This window comes from Pelobates fuscus, chromosome 12 (assembly GCF_036172605.1).
Source record: "Pelobates fuscus isolate aPelFus1 chromosome 12, aPelFus1.pri, whole genome shotgun sequence".
Taxonomy (NCBI): Eukaryota; Metazoa; Chordata; class Amphibia; order Anura; family Pelobatidae; genus Pelobates; species Pelobates fuscus.
The window spans coordinates 36,793,686-36,818,454 of NC_086328.1; the positions used below are offsets into that span (position 1 = coordinate 36,793,686).

Sequence of the window (24,769 nt, forward strand, 5' to 3'; positions counted from 1 at the left end):
AGGGTGATGGGTTGAAGTAATAAGTCCATGTGGGACTGATGTAGTCTAGGGAGGGGGAGTCGGGCCAGGAATCTCTTGATATTTCCCTCCTGTATGGGAGGGGTGTCAGGTTTATCACCCAGGTTATACAACCCCGAATAATATTTTGCAAATTCCTGGGTAATGTCCTCTGGGTTTTGTATTTTGTGGCCGTCTGGGCCTTGTAAGTATGCTACTTTAGCTGCTGCCATTTTCTCTCTGAGCCTAGCAGCTAGTTGTTTTATGGCTTTTCCACTATGGTGATATTGGGTCGCTTTTAGTTTCTGTAGGAAGTAGGAGGTTTTGGCCGCCTGCAGATCTGCAAGTTTGTCTGTTGTAGTTTGGATTTGGCTTGCTAAGCTTTGTGAGGGGGCTTGTTTGTTTTGGGCGGTTAAGGTCGCCAGTTGTTTTTGGCAGACTAATTTAGTCATTTGCCTGTTTTTTTTAAGATATGAGGAGTGTCTAATAAACAGTCCTCTTACTACAGCTTTGTGGGCCGACCATACTATATCGTCCGGAGACCCTCCCTCAGAGTTTGTCTGGAAGTACTGTGAAAGCTCAGCTGTTATTTGGTCCACAAATGTCTTATCTTGTAATAAGGATTCATTTAGTCTCCAGTTTCCTCTCCCCTTGAACTGGAACCTATCATACAGCTCAAGAAATACCGGGCTATGATCTGACCAGATGATATTGCCCATGACACACCTTGATACCTTTGCCAGCGTGGATACATCACCCCCACGGACAATTACACAAACGGGGGAACACTCCTAACCTCATGGGGCGGAAAAATAAAAAAATCACGGCGGACAAACCTGCTCCAGGGCTGTCGATAGGAGACATGTGGTGGCAAGCACGCAGCACGGGAGAATCCAACATGGCGGCCCTCCACGGAGGCTGCTCGGACTTCTACTCGGATGACTGCTCTGAAGGCGCAGAGGAGGATTACCTCCCACCTCCAGCCCCTAAACAGCCGGCGAAATTTTATAATCCCAAAGCTGACAAGGATGCAGTCCTGGTAACTACCGGGGTATTGAAGGCATTACTGGCAGACCTACAGAAGAATATCCTCACGGACGTCACCGCACTGAGAGGAGAGCTGCAGGGCCTGACAGGCCGCATAACAACACTGGAGGTCTCCTCCCAAGATAACCAGCAGCACATATCCTCACTACAGACGGCCGTACAAGATCTACAACGCCAGAACCTACTACATGAAAGGCGTTTTGCGGCCCAAGAGGATAACAGAAGAAGATGTAATTTAAAGGTCAGAGGGGTCTCAGACGAGCTACCGGAGACGGAATTACCACAAATGCTCAAAAGAATGCTGACGGCCATACAACCCGCCAGCCAAGCTAAGCCCATCACTCCCACGGACTTTTTCAGGGTCCCCAAACCCCCCGGGGCTCCGGCTACAGCCACCAAAGATACCATACTCACCTTTAGAAATGGGAAGGACAAATCGGCGATCCTCGCTACTCTCCAAGGCAAGACCTCACTACAGTTTGAGGGCATGAGCCTGACATTCTACGCCAACCTGTCCGGGGCGACACTGGCATGGCGCAGGTCACTCCGTCCTCTCACAACCTTGCTCCAGCGCAACAACATAAGGTACCGCTGGCAACCCTTCCAAACACTCCTCGTTCAACAAGGAGACAATACACACCAAATCCACGACGTTCTGGACACAGCCAACCTCCTACAAACCTTGGGCCTTCCACAGGTCCCACACACCCAAGAGAGAACCCAAGATCATATCTCCCCAAACCGCAACTGTGACCCGGCGTGAATTCCCGCAATTTGTACCGAGAAATAATACACCGGACGCCTACGCCTCGATCACCACTTAAATGGAAAGGCACAGGTACTTCCACTCACCTGCACGGCACAGTGAACCACCTTTCAGGGCTCAACGCTCTCGGACACACCACTGGACCGTTATCCAACTGCAGTACCCTGGTTCTTTATCCACCGGACTGCGCACAACACCCCTTACTGTGTGCCTCGACCTCCACGACGAGATGCGGCATACCCGAAAACCAGTGGGCTCCAACTCCACGGACATTTATCATTTGTTCCCTGACAGCAACAACTCTGAAGCGCATCATGGACACAGGTCGACTGCTCCAATACCCGATAGCAACCCACTGCAGCAGCATCTCGGTATCAGGTTGGCATACTAGACCTCCGAGGTAGGCACAGGTTGACGGCGAAGTATATCCACAGGGTCTTACACTACCCACCGCTGTTCTTGCCGCACTGCCCAAACACGCAACCTTGGGACACTACCTCTGTGTTGAACTTTTATTATGACTTCTATTGTTAGGGTTATGTTTTCTTGTACCCTCAGTTGTTATTTTTCATGCAATAGCCAGGCTGATATCCCAAACCGCCAACATGCTTGAGCGTTGTTCAGCTGCAAATGTTTTTTACCTCAAGTCTGACATGATGGGTCACTCAGGATCCTACAACCTGCTCTTAATGCTTACCGGTCTACTGTCTCTGACCCACTCTCTTATCTTGATGCCAGTATTGTATTAAATGCCTAACTAACCGGAAAACACTCACAAAAATGGTTGAGCACCTACATAACATAATCTTGTTTAGCTCCCGCCTTGACTCCTCATCAATTAACAACTACTGAGGCACTGAAATGCATAGGGTGCAATCTGCCAATCCAGCACCTTAAAAAGTGCGATATTATAGTTCTTCCCGAGGTGCATAGCAGGCTTTTTTCATAGCCTCCCGTTACAATTACCCTACACAATGTAAGCCTCGCTTTTCATTTGATTTTAAGTTTAAATCACGACAAATCATCTGTTAGCTACTATACAACACAGTGATCTACGATTTTCAATGCTTTCCTATGGGGAATTGAGCAACGCTGGAGGTCCTCACACAGCGTGAGGATGTCCAGCGACGCTCTAGCACAGAAAACCTGTGCTATAGAGCAGAAAGTTCCCTCTAGGAGAGGACTAAACCCTGCAAGGCAATTATTGCAGTTTATTAAAAACTGCAATAATTACACTTGCAGGGTTAAGGGTAGTGGGAGTTGGCACCCAGACCACTAAATGGGCAGAAGTGGTCTGGGTGCCTACAGTGTCCCTTTAAGTCCTATGAGCCGCTGGAGAGAATGAACAGTGGCCGGTGTCTGTAAGACAATGGGTTGGGAATATGGGCCATTTGCCCAGCCTCCTGGTATTACACTGGTGAAGACTGTATTCCCCTCCACCGGTACAGGACATATAAAATAGTAGTTGGGGACAGAGGCCAGTGGCACTCTGTCTCGACGACAGTGCTTCAGCTGGGTTTGTGGTGAGATTCTCATTCTTCTGCTGGTGAAAAAGTCCACTCAGCTCCTCTCTCTGGTACATACTCGGCCACTGGGGAGTTAGAATGTTAACCTCCCCTCCCTGGAACTCACACTGCCACTGGTAAGGAAGACTGACTACCTCTCCTCCCTGTGTTGCATCAACACCAACACTCTCTGCTCCCTGTAGATGTGGCTGCTGCTGGGGAGGGTGCTCGACGCTCTCCACTTCTGGTAACACGAACTGCTGCTGGGGAGGGAGTCCGACAATCTCCACTACCTGTAGCTCTGACTACCGATGGGGAGGGAGGAGACACTCTCCGCACCCGGTAACACGAGCTGCTGCTGGGGAAGGATGCAGACAGTCTCTACTCCTAGTAACACGAGCTGCCGCTAGGGACGCCCCTACTCTCTGCTACCGGTAACAAACTTCAACTGGGGAGGGGAGAAGATACCCTCCGCTCCTGGTAACTTGAGCTACTGCTGGGGAGGAAAGCTAAGACTCTCCACTCCCAGTGAACCAAACTGCCGCTTGGGAGAGAGGCCGACACTCTTCATTCCCAGGAACTCTAGCTGCCACTGGGAGGGAGGCCGATACTTTACACGCCCGGTAAACCACACTGCCGCTGGTCAATTTACTTGAGCTGCCACTAGGGAGCTAGGCCCATACTCTCCACTTCCGATGAACCAAATTGCCGCTGGGAGGGAGGGGGGTGGCCAGGGTTGGAAATCTGGGCCATTGACTCAGCATCCCTGTGATTCAGGAGTGGAGAACACCGATCTCTTCATGTCTACCTGGTCAACATCCTCGGATGTAAAGTCAATTAAATCTGTAGGCACATCATCCCAGAACAGTTGCACCACCCTCTACTAATGGGCCGCTGTAACCCTCTTTTCGTCTGAGCCCTCCTCCCCTCACATGGGCTATCTGGAACTCGCAGTCTATCTTTGCTTGAAAATCAACGGTCACATGGTTTCAGGTTGCATGGGGGATCTTCACCAAAACATTAGGGCCGTACCATGCCAGTCGAAATTCTGAGTACGAGTTGGAGGATGTCATGCTTGCTTGGTCCAACTCTGTGGGCACCTCTGCTGATGAATTGCCTCAGAAGAAAGCCAATCCCTAGTGCTCATGCTATCCCTCACCAGAAAATGTGCAGGGGTCTCAGAAGATGCTCTGGAATACATGGGGTGTTTCTTCAATAGCTAGGAAGCTATCCATCCGCTACAACCAGATGTGACGGAGCTCCTGTACTCCGAACAAGTACCTCTGCTCAGTCCGCTTCCTAGCTCTTGCTTCCTTCCAGGCAGGTATTGTCCCCTCTGCCTATTCCTCTGCAGTCCATCCTCCGGGCAAATATGCACCGCTGCCTGCATGTGATAACTCCTGTCTTTCTAAAGACACTTGCCGCTCTAATGGCCTAGCTCTCTTTTTGCTAGAGGATTGTGCAACCAGCCTACAGATCTGAAGACTGTTACTGGGATCCCTAAAAGTTCACACAAGACACACAGTTCCAAAAGGAACTAACATACATAACTAACTAACATAATTGTTATTTTGGACAAAGACTAGCCTTTGAGGACTAGTCCTTAAACATGTGGTGACAAACATTTAAAATACAAATACATAGAACATTAGCACATGAGCAAATAAAATGAATCCATTAACTATATAATACAAATAGCATTTCCAATTAAAAGCAATAATATATATATATATAATTTGACTTGAATATTTTTTGCCCTTGTTTGCATACCAGTCTTATGCAAATGTAAACACTTCTAGTCAGTCAGCAAATGGCGCAGCAGAGTTACCAAAGTAACAATGTATAGTTTGTACATTAAGTGGTGCTGTCACACACCTCTTTCACAGACTGCTGGGCAGAGATCTCTGTGGGTTAGAGGATGGCCTTCAAGCCTCTCTAAAAGGCTTCTGTCACAACATCCCTGTGTCCAGAGTGGTTTTATGGAACATGTAGTTCAGCACTTGACAGCAATATCTTTCAATGACTGATGAGTAGGAAGGCTTGGTAATTTGACATCTTTGGAAGGCCAGGAGTCAGGCATATTTTTACATCTGTAGATGGACAGGATGGCAGTGTATAGTCTCAGTAACGGAACTTGTGGAACCCTGGCTACAAGACCCTGTTGGGAGTTATGATATTGGTAGGATATTGGCCATTTCCTACTCTAGATTCTGCCAAGATATTAATATGTTTTACTCTGCACATTATTATTTTCAAGCAGGAAAACAAGATGAGCAGTTACATTTGCTTTACTGTTATCTCACCTATGAATAATGTGTGTAAGCTGCATTTTGTGGGGCTGTTTCCATATACATTAACGTCATGAGCTTAGTGTAAATATGGGGCTTAGCTTTTCACAACCCACCTGTGACTGAGCTACTTACCTGCAGAGAAGGGTAAGAAGGCTTCTGCTTTGATCAATTCCCCATCATTGTTCAGGAAGTTCTCTGGATTAAACTCATGTGGATATTTCCAATAAGTCTCATCATAATTAAGAGATGACAGATCTGTGATAATGAGTGTTCCCTGAGAGAAATCAGATGTTAGATCATCTTTAGCAACGGTAATAGCAAAGCTCGCCTAGATTACTGTACACTGGCAGACTAAATTAAAGTGAAAAACAAATGGACTACAAACTTATAAAAAAAAAAAAAATAATAATAATAATAATAATAATACATTGTGTTGTGACCTTAGCTTTGCTGCTTGTTTTTCACCGTGTATACAATTTTAAACAATATACCTTACCAGCATCAATCTCCAAGTACATTTAGCTCTTAGGGAAAGTTTGTTGCACCGAGGACATTGGATTTAATATTTTTTTTATATGTTTTTCAAATGTTTACAAGCTATTAGAAAAACTTAAAAAAAATTATTTATTTACAAAAGTCATCATGAAATTATAAGGAAATTTTTGCAGATAGATCATTAAAAAAATGTTTTTTTTTTTTAATTCTTTATTTTGCAGTGCATTATCAATAGTACAAACTTGTATGAGTATGCCACAACAGCGACTGTACGAAATATAACATTTGTCTGAACGTCTTGCTGCTGGGGTGGGGGAAATCTGTGCACCTTTTTTTGTTGCTATGGTCTGTGTAGTTTTATCGAGTTGGTCTCCTATGTCAGGGTTATGCGTGTGGATATAGACTAGCGTCTCGTTAGTAAATCTAGATCCCCAAATTGTAACACCGGCATAGGTTTGATGCTGGACAGCCTCCTATCCCTTATCGCTATGTGCCATACTGTGGATTGTCCGTTAAGGTAAGGGCTAGGTGTGAAATAGTGTTCTACGTGTAATCTAGTTGCCCTTTGGAGCCTGGGTGTGTGTGCCTTTGCGGGGCTCTGTTGTTGTGGTTGGGAAGTGGGGCTGCGTGGCACCAGTGGGCTAGTACAGCTCGAGTGGATAGACGCTCCATTGTTTGCTATGCCCCTTGAACCAGGGGCATTAGGGGGGGGGGGGGGGGGGGTAAAAAAAATGTTTTCACAACAGACTATGGTCGTTTGAAACCCTTATCCAAAAATATTAAATTGAGGCCATTGTGAGATATACCAAAAACAGAGAATACGAGAACTTGTGCCATTACAAAGAGAACCTATACAATCAGCAAATCAGACTGATCTCACCCATAAGGGCAGTCCAGAAACAAAATGCAGGCAAGTTCTCCCGGTATGAGAGATACAGCAACCTCTGACAAATTATATCATCATGAAGAGGCAGGCTTATGGGGCAGAAAAGTTCCCAGACAGTGGCAGTGCCGCTTTAAAAAACTTTACTCCAGGCAACTGCAAACATATTTAAAGGGGAGCATGGCAAAGAAAAATAATATGGGGGATTTTACAGACATCGCATGAGGTTTTAGTTGCCCAATCTTCTTTGAATGTGGATGTGTCAACTGTTAAAGTCATATGTAATCCCTGCATCTAAAATAATACAGCTTTCTATAATCATGATTTAAAATGTAACAAAATATATTCAATAAAATAATATTGCCTTCCAGCCTTATTGTTATCAGATCTTATCTCACCTTTGGGATGGTAAAGCCATTCAGTTGTTCATCCTCTAGTGGCGCATGAGATATTCCTAGAGGCGCAACACTTGCAAATCGTTGTACCTCCTGTAGGACAGCCTGCGTGTACGGCATGCTCACTCGATCCTCATAATTAAGCCGCTCTCTGTCTCCCCGAACTTTGTCTATTTCATTTTGACATTTCTCTAAAAAGAAAAAAAATTCTCGTGGTCAGAACAGAGCAAAAGAAAATTAAATTTTTATTATAGAGCACCAGATCTAAATGCTGGAGGCCTGAGGAGAGATTGTACCTTGTACATCTGGAAACGCCATCATGTAAAGCAGACACCACTCTAGGGTAGCAGATGTAGTCTCAGTTCCAGCCACAAACAGATCTACCATGCAAGTAAACAGGTTCCGAATGTCAAAGGTTTTTTTACCATTATGCTGTTCTTCCTGCATGGACATAAACTCGCAGATCAGGCCAATTTAAATTTCATTTAATAGAAGAAGAATAGTTTTGTCAAATATATTTTTTAAATACATATATAAAATCAGGATACACTGGAAGGGAGGGTTTGAAATCCCTAGCAATGATTTAGACCCTATAGAAATGTGAAAGACTGCATTTTCCATCCTGCAGTGAAACACCTACCACTCTCAGGCCTCACTCAACTCAGTGAAAGACTGCATTTTCCATCCTGCAGTGAAACACCTACCACGCTCAGGCCTCACTCAACTCAGTGAAAGACTGCATTTTTTCTCCCCACTTCCCTCCCGCCCACCCAGGGTCCCCCTAAATATATAGCATGCTCCTGCAGCTGTTTGAGATTCTCCCCTAATTACCTCTTCCTTCCCCTAACATCTTACCAATAGCTGCTTCTCTGTTATTTCGTTCAGCCATCACCTCCAAACTTCCCCTGCTACCTCTTGTCTCAAATCCCCATGGTTTCCTTTAGATTGTAAGCTCACGGGCCATCTAGCTAAGCACTTTGTATAAAAGAGCTCCAATGGCTAGATATCAGCTTACGGGCAGGGCTCTCTTACCTCTTGTATTTGTCTGTGTATATTGTGCGTTTCTCCACTAATTGTACAGTGCTGCGGAATCTGTTGGCGCTTTATAAATAGCAATAATAATAAATAAATAAAGACCCACACAGCCTTTTAACATTTTTATTAAACAATGTAATGCGTTTGCTAGCCAGCTGCCACATTCTTAACCCTCCAACTGCCAAGGTTTTTTGGTTTTTTAACTATTTGCCCGTTGACTGCTTGCAGTACCAGTGGTCAAATAGTACTTCTAATTATTGTTTGCTTAGAAAATGCAAGTGAACTTATCATGTACATAGTGCAAATGTGCATCCTACTGGATATTCTGAATCCTGTACTTTGTACAGGGTTCAGAGGCAAAAATCAGTGATTGTTATCCGAACACCAAATGCATTCAGCTAATTAGTGCAGTTCCGATCGGGTTGGCTAAATTCCAACCGGATTTGGTTTTAGTAAATATGAACATTTCCATTCTGGTTGGAAATTGCCCATTTTATCCAGTGTTCAGTGATTTATACTGTGAATAAGTGGCCGCCAACAGCCCAGCCCCTACTGTAGGTACAGCTAAGGCAGAGATTACACAATTCTAGCCATATTAATTTATACTAGCAATGAGTGCTGTGTAGTCTAACACTCTCAGTCAATCACAGCTGCCTACTGCTACTCAGGCTAATGCTTCCTGTCAGGATATTTATATCGGCAGACATTTTGTGCTATGATAGAAATTAAAAGTGTATATTGTCGGGGGCGGAGCCAAGCCGTTGAACTGACTGGCCGCATGTGGGAATAGCTCGGCACCAACAAGCCATAAAAACCGTGGTAAACGGGCCAAAAACCCTCAAATACGAACCCAAAACAAAACGTCAGCAAGGCAAAGACATCATGGGTCGCAAGACCAAGAAATCTAAGCCAGACAACCCCAGCATGAGCAGAAATATAGGGGACCTCTGGCGTCAGGCCCAGAGAGCTGAAGAAGCCAAAATGGCCGCTAACGTGGACTTCGCCTCCGACATGTCAGAAGACTACTCGGACGAGGCAGCGGAGGAACAAGCGCTACCACTACAGGCCTCTAGGCCGCCACCTGCACCGCCAGACTCGGCCCCAGTCACAACGGCGATCCTGAAAGATCTGCTTGCGGGCCTACAACACACACTACAGGCCGACGTGGCCCAAATCCGGCAAGACCTGAGAGGCCTGACAGGCCGTATGGCCACATTGGAACAAAACGCCAGCCTAAATGCGAAACACATAGCACAGATGCAACAAACAGTGGGTGAGCTGACCCAACAGCAAGCGAAAATGGAGCAGAGACTCTCGGTGACTGAGGATCATAGGAGAAGCCTAAACCTCAAAGTCCGGGGGATCACCGAAAATACTGCAGAAGCAGAACTGCCCCACCTAGTACGCCGACTGCTCCACGCGCTCCTACCACCCAAACAAGCGAAAGCGGTGGAGATCGAAGGAATGTTCCGCATACCTAAACCGGTCAAGGCCCCGGCGGATGCACCGCGAGACCTGATCATCCGGTTCCAGAAGAACAGAGATAAAACCGCAGTCCTTACAGCAGTGCGCAACCACTCCCCATATCCCTTCGAGAGCATGGCGCTGTCCTTCTACGCAGATCTATCGGGGAACACGCTTGCATGGCGCCGCTCTCTACAGCCTTTCACGGCCCTCCTGAGGGCAAGCAACATCCCGTATAGATGGAGGGCACCGCGCACACTGCAGGTACATTATGGCGATGCCGCACACCCAGTACATGACATACAGGGAGCAAGGGGACTACTGCCGGTGTTGGGACTCTCAGGGGTCTCAATGACTAACGGAGGATCGAGCGCTACCACCCACGCCTGGAACCCAGCTACTACCCGTCCATTTGTCCCACGAGAACCAGGAGGGGAACTCCAGACGCCAAACACCACCTGAGACAACTCGGACAGATGGCAGAGACGCCCTGCCCTCCCCAAACTTTCTCTAACCAGCCGGTTACTATTGCCACGAACTACCTATTCGACAAGTAAATTTCGCAATGGACTTAACCTACCCTTTCCACCCCTGCCTCCTTTTACCTGAAGAAAACGAAGCAGCCGATGCCAGACACAGAAAATGGGTCTGAAGACTCTCACATCACACGGCTACATAGACTGAGTCATAGACTATTACTTTGCTTATTTTAAGTTTCCTCTCACTCTGTTTCCTCTCCAAACGCCCAATTTAATTCAAAGGGACGCTACCACTTTGACATCCCACACTAAACGACATCGACAGGCCAATAAATACACAGCCCTTCATATTCCCCCCCACACACACACTCAGGAGAACACGAAAGTATAATATATTTACCCACATAACCCCCGAGACATACAAGACAGTCCCGAGAGTTAGAGACACGCATACTCTCCTTGGCAGACCACACTTGTTCCATGTTTTATTTTTATTTTTATTTTTAAAAATAAAGTCGAGACAAAGTTCAGCATATATTAGGTAGATACAACTGCGCTCCGCTCCACCATAAATCAACCTACGTTGAAGCAGGTGCATCTAACACCTATCCACCGACAGCATCCTCCAGACACAATCTAGATATCTTACCACCTTATTGCTGGCATGAATGGCACAAACGTTCATTCCCTGCACGTACCCTATTTGTCGAATGTTATGTCTACCACGCAGGGCTCCTAAATATCCTAATGTTTAACTGAGAATCATATGTCTCTATACTAAAATGTGCTTTTGTCTATCACACGATGTTATTGTTGAAATGTTTTTGACTATGTGGACCTGCTCTGTTGTTGTGAAATAAGCTGTCAATTCTGTCAATCCCAGCACAATAAATTACAGAGTGGACAGCTAAATCCAGAAACACTGAGCTAATAAGCCCATATCTGTTAAAGTTGAAACTCCTCTTCAAAATTTAGCCTGTATTTATAAACCAAAAATGCACTATTGTTAAATGCCACTGTTTCATCTGTTTACTATACACATATTCGCTGTTGTGGCATGTGTCGTTGCTAATGTACTCACCTGTGCAACAAAAATAAAGAATTAAAAAAAAAAAAAAAAAAAAGTGTATATTGTCAGAGTCACTCAGAACAGAGCGGACTCCATTTTGGATCTTTAGGCTAACAAAGAGACACATAATTTCTATCCTTTCTGTAACCAGCCACTGAGCCTGAGCTAAGGAATGCATTATGTAAACAAGCCAAGTGATAAGCAATGAAGCAGAGGGATGGAATGCTCTGTCTAAATGTTAATGGAAGATAAATAATTTTTAACACAGACACTAATGACAGAGAAGACAAGTAATTAATTTTACTGTCTAAATTTTACAAGGTCTCATTGTAAGTAAAGGTGAAATTTAGTTTACAACTGTCAATTTTAGAAATTACAACAGGAATTGTCAACGCACTGTCTGGAGAAAATCCAAAGAAACGCTATGAACTTAAGTTATAGGTGGTCATTCTAGATAAGCCAAATAATGTCAAAATGATCATCAGGAAATGTTAACTCTTTCCTGGATAGGAAGGAGTAGTGAGGCGAGACTGCCCTCTATGGACCAAATACCTAAATTGCAATCTGCAGGTTGACCACACCTTCAGTTTCCTATTGGCCTTATCAACTAATGACGTACAGAGAATCTTTCCCTTTAAAAGTTAGGACAAAGGGAAGAGAGAGTTAGCTGAGGTTGGAATTGAAGTTGGAGAAAGGTTGGGCTTTCAGATTCGGACATGCAGCGAGATCCATGACAGATATTCACTCTTGGAACCAACTCAAGAAGCACTACTGGACACTTGGAATTTTACTCTTACTTTCTAACCAACACTATTTTTATTATTACTTACATACCTCCATACAACCAATCATACACGCATTCAAGTTCCTGGGACTACCTAAGAGCATCTGATGAGAACATCTACTTAACTGGTAATTATGCTGGTTTTATTTAATTAATCTAAATTAATTAAAAATCTAATAGCATGATATATGACTGGATAAATCACGGTCAGATTTAAATATTTAGAAATCTTAGTTAACTTAAGAATATATAGTTATAAACATTCCATTCTGCAGGTGGAATTAAGAATAATTATATATTAGTGTGATATTATCACGTCTTAGCATACCGATGTTTTTATCCAGGTGTATTGATTTGCTCTAAAATAAGATAAGATATCTTTTTAGGCAAATTAAAATTTGGCTTATAGAATCTAGTAGATTATTCTTATTGGATGGTTCCATGAAATGATTAATGAGCTGGTTTGAATGTTATTTTAATTAAAAAATTACATGAGAATAGGATATTATATGCCTAGGAGGATCTAGCCAGCATTGAAAGGGTTACTCAGTTGATTTAGCTGTTAGCCAAGGTTTTACGACTTTTCGCTGGACTGCGTGAAGTTTTACTTTCTATCTGTAAAGTACCTCATAAATCTAAAGTCTTGACAGTTGATGCTGTAGCTTTATACTGTGTTTAGCCATTACCATTGCATACTAAATATTCACTGATTATTATCATGCATGCTGCCTAATATTATTATTTAATTGTCACAATAAATTATATCTATTTTTATAACAAATTGTGATTTTATTTGTATGGAATACATTTCACTTACATGATAACGATCTCTAAGATCTGAGAGAATTGAAATAGTGGGCAATTCTCGACTGTTTAATATTATCATCCCATAAATATCCCCACATTCCTCATTATCCCAAGCAGCACAGAGGGGATGAGCTGCTGTGGACTATAGTTAGCATTAAAACATAAAAAATGATTTAATGCTGAATGGAAGGATAGGGACTCCAGACACTATAATCACTTTAAATGATGCAACAGATACCGTACCTACAAGTCCCTTGAAATCTTCTGATTTATTATGTTTCCACAACTCCCTCAATGGCATGTTCACCATTATGTATTCTCAAAAAGAAAAGTTAACTGAAAATGGACAATTTCACCTGTACAATAAGCAGTTTTTCACATTCTGGGGTATGATTTGTAAAGCTGGGCGGGGTACATTGTAATACTACCAAAAACCTATCTTACTTATTCCTTAAGGCATAAGGCATATGTCTAACTTCATAACCAAAACAAATTGTAGACTTTTGACATGCGCTTGTGCAACTATAATTTTCCGCTTTCCATTAAAGGAATACTTTGGAGTCAGGAATACAAACAAGTATTCCTGACACTATAGTTTTAAAAGCACTGTGTAAACCACTAGCCCCCCTCTCCTTACTTTTAAAAAGTGATTTTACTTGCCTTTTTTCTAGTGCCGTGCCAGTATCACCGCCGTTGGCCCCCGCCCCACGGCTGAGATTAATAAAATTGACAATCTCAACCAATCCAATGCTTTCCAATAGGAAATGTATAAATAATATATATGATTTAGTAATTACATTATTACAATACATAAAACAGTGAAAAATAATATTTTAAAAATTGTGAGCCTTGGATATTTTTTGAACAAATTATTTATTTTTAGAAATTTTAAACTCCTTTTTTCCCCGTTCGGTATGCAATGGACTAACGGCAATAAAAAACTAAATGAATAAAAAAATGAATTAATAATATAAGTTATACAGTTATACAATAGACAATTGGCCAAGATAAGAGCAGCCATCAACAGCTTGTAAATAGCTGCATATTATTCTGCCAATTATCTAACATTATCTAACATCTTGTGCTGAAAGGCATCATAAAATGAACTTCACAACTAAATTTCTCAGTGAGCGATTACACTTTTCTTTGGTAGCACTGGACTGATTTCCACTTTTTTTTTTTTTTTTTTAATTCTTTATTTTTGTCGTGCATTGTATAACAATCGGCTTGATCAGCCACAATAGCAGTCACAAGCAGTCGTAACGTGGCATATAGGAATACAGTACATTTTTAGTTATGTAATAGAAACTAAGACATATTAATTGAGCTTCCATGGCATAAGGGTGTCGGCACATTTTTAAGTATGTATTACTTGAAGAACAGGCTAGTCGAGAAGGTAAAACAGGTTAATAACAAATTAACAACAAAATAAGGTCTATAGCCCTACAGAATACAGAGCGGTCTCGCTTGTCCAGTGCGCGGGCCAGAATAAGGTCAACAAACTTGTCTCGCTAAACACGTCGTGGGGCCACTATGTGTATAATTTACTAAACTGGCCGGACTAGACTTATGAAAAAAATGAGAGTCTGCAGATATAGGCTCGTATAGGTGTTTGGTTTACTGTGCTAAGTCCGATACGCTATCACACTACCTTTGTCTGCGCTGGGGTGTAGTTAAGCGGTGGCTTATAGACTCGGTATAAATATGCAATGGGGCTGCGCGTGCATAGTCCAAAGCATGACATGTGGTGCATATTGGAGCCTTTGTGGCAGGTATGTCTTCGGGACGCATCCCCCAAACACTCGCTTAAATCGTAATACTTTATACAGAGTACATAATTAAAATGCTATCTGAAAGCAGTAATTAGGATAAAAGAGATAGGTAAAGGCGAAAAATAAGGCAGCCATATCATGAGCAGCCATAGAGGTTTGACAGTCCCCTTCTGAAGGATTCAGGTGGTGGTTACAGTCTGCGTAGTGCGGGTGGGTCCGCCTGGAACAAAGGGTTCGGAGGTAGCAGGATTCCACTTGTGTGGCTTGTGGGTCGTGCGATGTCGCCGCATGGCGTCCGCTGGAAGGCCCAGGGTGGGGAGGAGGGCTTCAGCCTCCTGTAAGTCCACTACTAGGTGCGTGGCCTCTCCATGCAGCACTTGGAGTTTACAGGGTGAGCGCCATCTGTATTTGACGTTGCGCTCGCGGAGCAGGGTGGTGAAAGGCTTAAGGGTAGAGCGCCAGGCCATAGTCCCCCTTGATAGGTCAGAGTAAATTGATAATGTCATGTCCTCAAAGACGATCGGCGCGGTGTTTCGGATTGCGGCCTGTATGATTTCTTTGTCCTGTCGCTTCTGAAATGTGATGATTAAGTCCCTGGTTGCTGCTGGTGGGGCCGTCGGTGGTTTAGGGATCCTAAATATGCCAAAGAGGCCCACTCCTTTGACCTGCTTTGGCGGCAGTATTGTGATCACCGGACGAGTCACGAGGTGGGGGAGTTCAGCTTCAGGGACTGATTCAGCTATGCCTCTGTCCTTGAGGTTCTGGGCGCGTCTGGAGTCTTCCATTGCTGCCATGGCCTTTTCCACCTTTATATGTTGTTGTTGCATTAGTTTCGTCTCCTGTTGGAGTGAGGCTATCTGCCTGGTATGGGTGTGGGAGTTGTGCTCCACGGTTGCCACGCGGTCGGTGAAGCCTTTTATGTCCCTTCGCATGTCCGCCACGTCCTCCTGAAAGTTCCGTCTGAGCTCTGCTAGCAGGTTTTACGGTAGGTTTCTCCGGTGCCCGCATCGTGGGCAAGCAGATCGTGTCCGGCTCAGAGAGCAAGTTGTCGGAATCTTCAAAGCCGTCCATGTAGGTGGCCATGACAGGCTCTGGGGCGCCATGCGCTCGCCGCCACAGATCTCCTATGCTGGTGCCCTGCCGGGGTGGATCGGGCTTAGGTTTCTTACTCTTCCTGCCCATAACCGCTGCCTACTTGGGTGGCTGGTCCGCTTTTGGGGGGTGATATTTCGGGTTTTTTGGGGTCTTTTAGGTCGATTTCGTTGGGAGCTCACTGTGGATGCGACCTGTCGGTTCGGCAGTTGGCTCCGCCCCCCCTGATTTCCACTTTTTATACCGGTCTTATAATCACAATCAGCTTGAAACCCCACATCATATTTTAACTGCTGATTTATATATTACATTCTCTTCTTGTACAACTGTTTAGGTGATTGAGGTCCTCTATTCTATTCTCTCTTGAGAAAAGCTTTACTATGAAACAATGGGGTTGGAGGGCATTTTTGTCTTATTTCTTTTCGACCATTCTATTGTTGGGGTGCTAAGTATTTGGTATGTTTAATAGTTTCTTTAACCTATATATATATGTGTGTGTGTGTGTGATTTAAATTAAGATTGATATGTTTTAATGTATTTTCAATCCTAATATACAGGTAAAAAAGAGCACAGTAACCAATGACAATAGGTGCTGGAAAAAGCAATTTTCAATAAATGGGAAAAAAAGGAATAATGGTTAAATTGAATACTTTCAATACAATAGTGTTAGTTTCCATTTACATGTGCTCCCTTGACAACATTTGTTAAATACACACACTGTACCTTGTCTAGCTCATCCAGATAACAGTCAATGTAGTCTCGAGGTTCTCCTGGCTGTCTTGATTTCCTGTGCTCCTCTAACACATTCCCAAGGAATCCAAAAACTGTATCCACATTTCTTAAAATCTTCCGGTGTGGCAAAGGGAGATAGTGGATGAATCCAAATGCATTATACAGCTGAAAGGGTCAATGGCATAACATGAGTCACACCATATATATCAACGAAAACTGTTTATTTATGGATTTTTAGGAATATTTCCCCCTTACAATGCATTATAAGAAATGGCACCGCCCTATTCCTTACCATTATGTAATAAGATGACCAGAAGGGGTCCTTTAGGGAGTCCCTATATATGCACTAAATTACCTCTCCTAGCCATCAAGATGAGATGCATGGGTTGTGTACCCCAAAAGATCTCTGTATGGACACCACTTTGTTATAGTGGGGAGACATGTGAAATCATACGATCCTGATCTGTCTGTAACAATGGGTTGTGAGCAGCAAGAGTGAAGAGAGATTTATGTATTCGGGGACCACTAGAGAAAAGATAGTTGAGCCCTTGGGTCTTAAATATCTGGTCACAACTGAACACTCCTAAATTTATTTTGGTATATATATCTCACTTTTCATCTATGATATGGTCATATCTATAATAATTCAGATATTCTCACCTGAGCCCAAATACCAGTGACCATCCTCATATTTTCATGGACAAGGTTAACAACATCTCGGAAAGTGGGGTCATCATAATCATAGCGTCTCCCAAACACAATGGAACAGATAATGTTGGACACAGCATTATCGATGGCAAAATGTGGATCTATAAGTGTATCTGAAGAACATCAATCAACATTATCAAACAATAGTACAGGGGAAATTATGATTGACCTTAATGGAACACTGTGAGTATCATATCCACTTCAGCTTATTAAAATGGTTACAGGTACCATCCATGCACCTTTACATTTGACTAATTTGTCAAACTGAAAAAAACATGGCTTTAAAGTTGACCAATTTAAAGCTCTGTTAATAAAACAGGCAGAAATTACACTTCAGTACTCACAGTGTGCTGATGGGGAAAGACTTGCAACGAAGTGAACATTTGCTAGATCAGGGGTAGGCAGTGTTTTAATAGCACTGTACCAAAACAAAGTGAGTGTACGCATCAGTGAGTGAGTGAGTGTGTGTGCGTCAGTGAGTGAGTGTGTTTAGATGACTCAGATTTTTACCCCATGCTGTACTGATCTTACCGGAGCTGGCCCAGCCTCCATGACTGCAAACATTAATCTTGATGATCTCAGCCAATCCAATGCTTTTCCATAGGCAAAATGCCACGCTGCGCCAAAAAGCATCTCCTTATAGAGATGCATTGATGCAGGGCGTGGAGATGCTATACGTAGGTGCTGCGCACTGTGCAGCACTGACCCAGGATACACTCCAGAGGCTGTCTGAGTGACTGTCACGAGAAGTGTTAAAAGGCAGCAATGCCTTTTAACTGCATTTTCTCTGAAAAGGCAGGGTTTACATTGAAATGTGTGCAGGGACAGATTATAGGTAGAAAAAAGAAACTCACAGGCACTCCGAATTCAAGCCGCAGGCAGTTTTATTGTAGCAAAATGTAACGCAACGTTTCGACCGTAAAGGTCTTTTTCAAGCTGACACCACTTAGTGAGAAATGTGCTTATTTAACAAACAATATCAAACAGGAAATCAATCAATAATCCAACTAACTAATTAATAGGAGTAACTAATTGATACAAAGCAAATTAAAGGCACATACCAGTGCCAGTAGTGTTGAAAAATAAATTTTCAGTGGTGGTGTGTTTGCGCGGACTGTGTGTTTTTGTGTGTAAGCTATTTGTATTATTTGTATGAGGGGAGGCATCTTCTGCAGCTCTGTGCATATCTAGTGTGTGGGTGGCTTCCCTGGGGTCCACTGGTGACCGTGCTGGCCAGGTACAGGTCAATGGCAGGAGCTGCAATAGCTGCTGCCTGATGTTCTACTCCAATGTGAATTTACGTTTACAAGTGCTGGGAGTAAGTGATCTGAGATCACTTCCTCTAAGTGCTGCAATGCGTAAATTGAGGATTATCCCTCACCACCTGCAATCACAGCTCGAGTTGCACTAGCAGATATCTGAAGTCCCACTGGGACTCCTCATAGGCCAGAACCTGTTTGGCCCTGGCAGCCTTGAGTGCCATGCAAATGCATCTCAAGTACCATGCATGTCACGTGTCATAGGTTGCTGACCCCTGTGCTGGTGCAATGCCAATGCAGGGTTGGTACTGTGAAACTTAACCACTTCAATAAGTTGAAAAGTTTATAAGTCTAAAACATATATTTAAAGATCATTAAACATAGCTTAAATAAAAGCAATTAAAGTACCAAAATAATCATGAGCTAAAGTTGTTTTGGTACTTGGTGAATCCCTTTAATTAAAAACAAGACAGAATTTCATCCCTGTTATAGTGAATCAAGAGTGGTATTTGTGTGTATGTGTGCAATACTTGAAGTCTGATTATCTGATGAAAACTTAGATGTGTCATGGGTGGTAATCTACCGATTAGAACAGTACGTAACATATCTCTCTGTACGTTTCAAAGGACGAAACAAGTCTCTGCAGTTATGTCATTTGATCTGTCGGCAGAATTTAACTCTCAGTTACCTTTGTTCTTTTCAAATTCCTGTATTAAATAGGAGCTCTCCTCGGAAATCCTCTCCTCCATGGACTTTTTGCCCAGACCAAAATTCCGCAGTGTAGACAGAGTGAACCGTCTGTGCTCCTTCCATGCCTGGCCATAAGGAGCCAGCACCAAACCTGGAGAAAGAACAATGATTAGTACAAGTCCCTGACATACAATTAGGGACTTTATATACAGTAAATTTAATGGATGGATCAGTAGCTTTGCAGCCAGGAGAAGCTGAATGGGTTGAAGAATTTTACCACAATAGTTACCTTTTTCGTTAGAGAGTAGGCGCATAATTCTGCCCTGTGGTCTGTCTGCAAATTCCACACCTCTGGTCATAAGGATCTCTTTGAGAGCTTTGAATCCTCGGACCACCACAGCCGGCATGGATCCCAAATATATGCTGTACACAGTGCCGTACACCCTGGAGAGCTAAAATAAAACCTAGGTTTAGTAAGATTACAGAAAGGTTATATAAAATAAGGGTGTATATAGTGGTGCTTATTCTTTAATTAGCTTAATAAGAAGTCACAGACTGTTTCTGGGAGTCTGTGGGAATTTCCAGAAACAGCCTGCAACTTACATATATTGAACAAACACCGCAATGTTTAGGTGATATGCCACAACCTTAAAACATCAAAATGCGAGTGCAGCGCTGTGAAGAAATGACTCTGTTATCCGGTATTTCTGCCTGTTTCTTGCTATTTCTGTATGTTTTCAATCGGCAGATGGAACTACCGAACAAAGACCACCCCTGGCTCACTTAACTTCAAAGCCGGCATCACTTTCACCCTCTAAGTGTGCGGCCGGCGTTTGTCCTGTCGAACGCCACTTGGCAGAGAAAACCGCGGCCATCTTTTTTTCAGTCAAACAAAGGCAGCGGGACTTGGTCTTCGAGTGTCTGGAACTAAAATCGGACACCCGACTCCCTGAACACCGGTCCCAAACGTACGAACGCTGGAACTATATATACCGACTAGCTAGAAGAGCGCTATTTGGTACATTTGTGTATACGAATGAGGGGAACAATCGCTGCTAAGAGCCAGGGGGATTCGGTTAGTATTTATATTCGTTTTTCTCCTTTTTCTAAAGTGACCGGCAAAACCCCACGAACCTATGGAACTATTTTGGGCAGCCCACCCACGGTGAACCGGTCACAAAGGACTTCCATGGTTTTTGCGAACCCCTGAACCGATCTGGGTGAAATTTGAATATGTTGGTCACCCAGATCGGGGCTAATTGTGGGGATATCCCATGTATAAAGGGGTGTTCCAGAAATTGGGGAAAACAGTGATTTTTCAGCCTGGAGATAATTAGGTTGTTACTGTATCAGACCTGATTATCTCCAGGACTAGGGGAGGGAACTATATGTTTATGTTGGGTGTGTTTTAGATTTTTACTGTACAGGATTGGATAAATGTTACTCCTCCCTGTGGGATGTCCCCTTGCATGGGTACCTGCATAAAAAGCCCTGTATGTGAATAAAGCTTAGTTCTACTTGTATCCTGATCCTAGAAACATAGAAACATAGAATGTGACGGCAGATAAGAACCATTCGGCCCATCTAGTCTGCCCAGTTTTCTAAATACTTTCATTAGTCCCTGGCCTTATCTTATAGTTAGGATAGCCTTATGCGAATCCCACGCATGCTTAAACTCCTTTACTGTGTTAACCTCTACCACTTCAGCTGGAAGGCTATTCCATGCATCCACTACCCTCTCAGTAAAGTAATACTTCCTGATATTATTTTTAAACCTTTGTCCCTCTAATTTAAGACTATGTCCTCTTGTTGTGGTAGTTTTTCTTCTTTTAAATATAGTCTCCTCCTTTACTGTGTTGATTCCCTTTATGTATTTAAATGTTTCTATCATATCCCCCCTGTCTCGTCTTTCCTCCAAGCTATACATGTTAAGATAATTTAACCTTTCCTGGTAAGTTTTATCCTGCAATCCATGAACCAGTTTAGTAGCCCTTCTTTGAACTCTCTCTAAGGTATCAATATCCTTCTGAAGATAGGGTCTCCAGTACTGTGTACAGTACTCCAAGTGAGGTCTCACCAGTGTTCTGTACAATGGCATGAGCACTTCCCTCTTTCTACTGCTAATACCTCTCCCTATACAACCAAGCATTCTGCTAGCATTTCCTGCTGCTCTATTACATTGTCTGCCTACCTTTAAGTCATCAGAAATAATCACCCCTAAATCCCTTTCCTCAGATGTTGAGGTTAGGACTCTATCAAATATTTTGTACTCTACCCTTGGGTTTTTACGTCCAAGATGCATTATCTTGCACTTATCCACATTAAATGTCAGTTGCCACAACTCTGACCATTTTTCTAGTTTACCTAAATCATTTTCCATTTGGCTTATCCCTCCTGGAACATCAACCCTGTTACATATCTTGGTATCATCCGCAAAAAGACACACCTTACGATCAAGACCTTCTGCAATATCACTAATAAAAATATTAAAGAGAATGGGTCCAAGTACAGATCCCTGAGGTACCCCACTGCTGACAAGCCCAAGCTTCGAATATACTCCATTGACTACAACCCTCTGTTGCCTGTCACTCAGCCAATGCCTTACCCATTCAACAATATTGGAATCCAAACTCAAAGATTGTAGTTTATTGATAAGCCTTCTATGTGCAACAGTGTCAAAAGCCTTACTGAAATCTAGGTAAGCAATGTCTACTGCACCACCCTGATCTATAATTTTAGTTACCCAATCAAAAAAATCAATAAGATTAGTTTGGCATGATCTCCCTGAAGTAAACCCATGTTGTCTCTGGTCTTGAAATCCATGTGTTTTTAGATGTTCAACAATCCTATTCTTTAACATGGTTTCCATCACTTTCCCCACTACTGAAGTAAGGCTTACTGGCCTATAGTTGCCCGACTCCTCCCTATTACCTTTCTTGTGAATGGGTACAATTAGGGCACAATCCTGGACTCTGACTGTTATTTGGAATTCGTATGCTTTACTAAGGGAATTATCTTGTGAAGCTATTTGTATTTCGTATGGATTTCGTTCCTTGGGACTACCGAACGGAGGTCTATCTACATTAGCCTCTGGCGCTTCGGGAGGAAACTACCGAAAGAGGTTTGGCTAGACGTGGTTTCCTTACAAGCGCTTACAAGATATTAAACTTACCCTTACATATAGACTTGGAGAAATAGGTTTGCATATACATAAAAAGAAGAAAGAGAAAACACAATAGTGCAATAGTGTAAGTGGATTATTTGTATATTTTTCTTCATTGCTTTGAACGTACTGCACTTTTCGTTTTATTTTATTTTTTATCATTCTATATATCCTCAATGACATATCAGGCACTACAGCACCCTTCTGCTTCTTCCTATATGTATATATACATAAAAGGTCATTCTAATAGATAGAGAGTGGAGGGCGAGCCCAATTCTTAGGGCTTGGTATGCTGCCCTAATGGCGTTTAAACACTACTTTTGTAGGACGGAATAGCACGCCCCTAATAAAGGGTTAAAACCTGAATGCAGACTCTCTAGTGAATAGTAAATAATATACAAATACAGTGATCAACTACCTGTTCCTTCCCATCACATTAAGCATACTGGGTTACCAAACTCAAGGCCATATTCACGGCATTACTGAAATATCTGTCTAACAGTACATTACAGCTTTACTGACACTACTTAATACCCACGACCTCAAACTTTCATTGGCACCAATACCGATTTGATTATAAATGTATTTTTATTTACCCACTGACATTACTCAATTCCTTTACTGATAAAGTGCATTATCATATACTGCCACTACTCAATCACTCACTGATATAGTACCACCTTATACACTGACACTACTAAATCCCACACAGATATAGTGCTTTATTATACACTGAGACTATTTAATCCCACACTGATATAGTGCATTATTATATACTGCCAACACTCAATCACTCACTGATATAGTACCGCCTTATATACTGACACTACTTAATCCCACACAGATATAGTGCCTTATTATACATTGACACTATTTAATCCCACACTGATATAGTGCCTTGTTATACACTGACACTATTTAATCCCACACTAATATAGTGGTTTATTATATTCTAAAGCAACTCAATTTCATACTAATGTAGTACTTTATTATACACTCACTGACACTACTCAGTCCCTCATAATACACTGACACTACTCAATCCCTCACTAATCAAGTGCCTTATTATACACCCACTGACACTACTCAATCCCTCACTTGTATGTACGTAGTGGGGAATCGCGATGCAGCCTAGAACAAAATCGAACCCCATTAAACCCCCCAGTAACGACAGACCACTTAGTATGGATGAAACAGGCCACAGCATTTATTATCACAAACTAAATTACTGCAAAACACATCCATAACTTTATTTATTAAATCTCTTCTTTTCTGTAACCAAAACATTAGACATAAATAAGCATAAATTAATATACATATATAACTCCACCCATAGTGTTATACAGTGACCCAACCGTCCTTGCCAATAAAAACCTGGAGTGGTTCCTAATCACCACTCCCTCTCACCTCCCCCATTGTCATAAAAATCATATATTTCCAATGCCTGCCATCAGCCGACCTTACCCACGCTCGATGGGCACGAGACCTCAGGCAACCTAAAGTTTAACCTTTGGAGCAGGGGAGGTTTGAGACCTTAAAAAACTTGTTCATCTCATTCCATATACTTAAACGTAACCTCAAACTCAATTGGCAAGGACATACCCCCGGCTAGCTGTGACTAAATACACTAATAGGGCGGGCGGGAGGGAAGCAGTTTGCTGGCCCGAATCCCAAGTGGCACTGAGGTAAGACCTCCCCCACACTGTCTTACACAGAACATAATCCCACCCACACACTCTTTCCCAACCAATCCCATGCATCTATCCCCACACTCATACACGTGCCCTTGTCCGCTTAGCTGCGCTCTCTCCCCAGGGCCTGATACAGTGCTTTATTATACACTGACAATACTCAGTCCCTCACTGATACAGTGCCTTATTAAACATTTCACACTCATGCAGACAGTGATAACACTTAATGCTGTATCTATCCATATAGTGCATAGTACTGTACTCACTCACCTCCTTCATACCCTGAAGGGGATTGTTGAAGTCCATCTGCAATATATTTCCAAAGAGGGGCAGAGCCAGGGGACCTGGAGGGAAGGACTTTGGGCGAGTCACCTTCCACCATAGGTAGCCCAACAGGACCAGAACAAGAGACAGGACTGTGCTGAGCTCCATGATGGCTGGATTCACAGATTCTCTATGAAGTGAATTCCTGCTGCTGTCACAAACACAAAGTACAGCCCACAGATTATCCTCCTCCCAGAATGGAGTCTGTTTATTGGGACATAGTGTCATGCCTTACTAGCAGGCTCTCTCGCTGCTGCTGCGGAGTTCAAAAACTCTCAGCATTCTCGGCAAGCCTGGTGATGGCTGACTGAGCATGATGGG

The 24,769-nt window shown here is 43.0% G+C and overlaps 1 protein-coding gene across 1 annotated transcript in view; it reads right to left on the bottom strand.

Annotated features, from left to right (window-relative positions):
• Nucleotides 1–24,563, bottom strand: part of LOC134578995 (cytochrome P450 2J6-like) — a 52,666-nt gene extending 28,103 nt beyond the window's left edge. Inside the window, exons 1-8 of the mRNA XM_063438120.1 lie at nt 24,395–24,563; nt 19,560–19,722; nt 19,269–19,421; nt 17,274–17,434; nt 16,605–16,778; nt 7,676–7,820; nt 7,383–7,570; nt 5,739–5,880 (exon numbers count right to left, since the gene is read on the bottom strand). Coding sequence (XP_063294190.1) covers nt 5,739–5,880; nt 7,383–7,570; nt 7,676–7,820; nt 16,605–16,778; nt 17,274–17,434; nt 19,269–19,421; nt 19,560–19,722; nt 24,395–24,556 — 1,288 coding nt within the window. The 5' untranslated portion in view covers nt 24,557–24,563. The remainder of the gene's footprint in view (nt 1–5,738; nt 5,881–7,382; nt 7,571–7,675; nt 7,821–16,604; nt 16,779–17,273; nt 17,435–19,268; nt 19,422–19,559; nt 19,723–24,394) is intronic.
• Nucleotides 24,564–24,769: the final 206 nt, after the last annotated feature.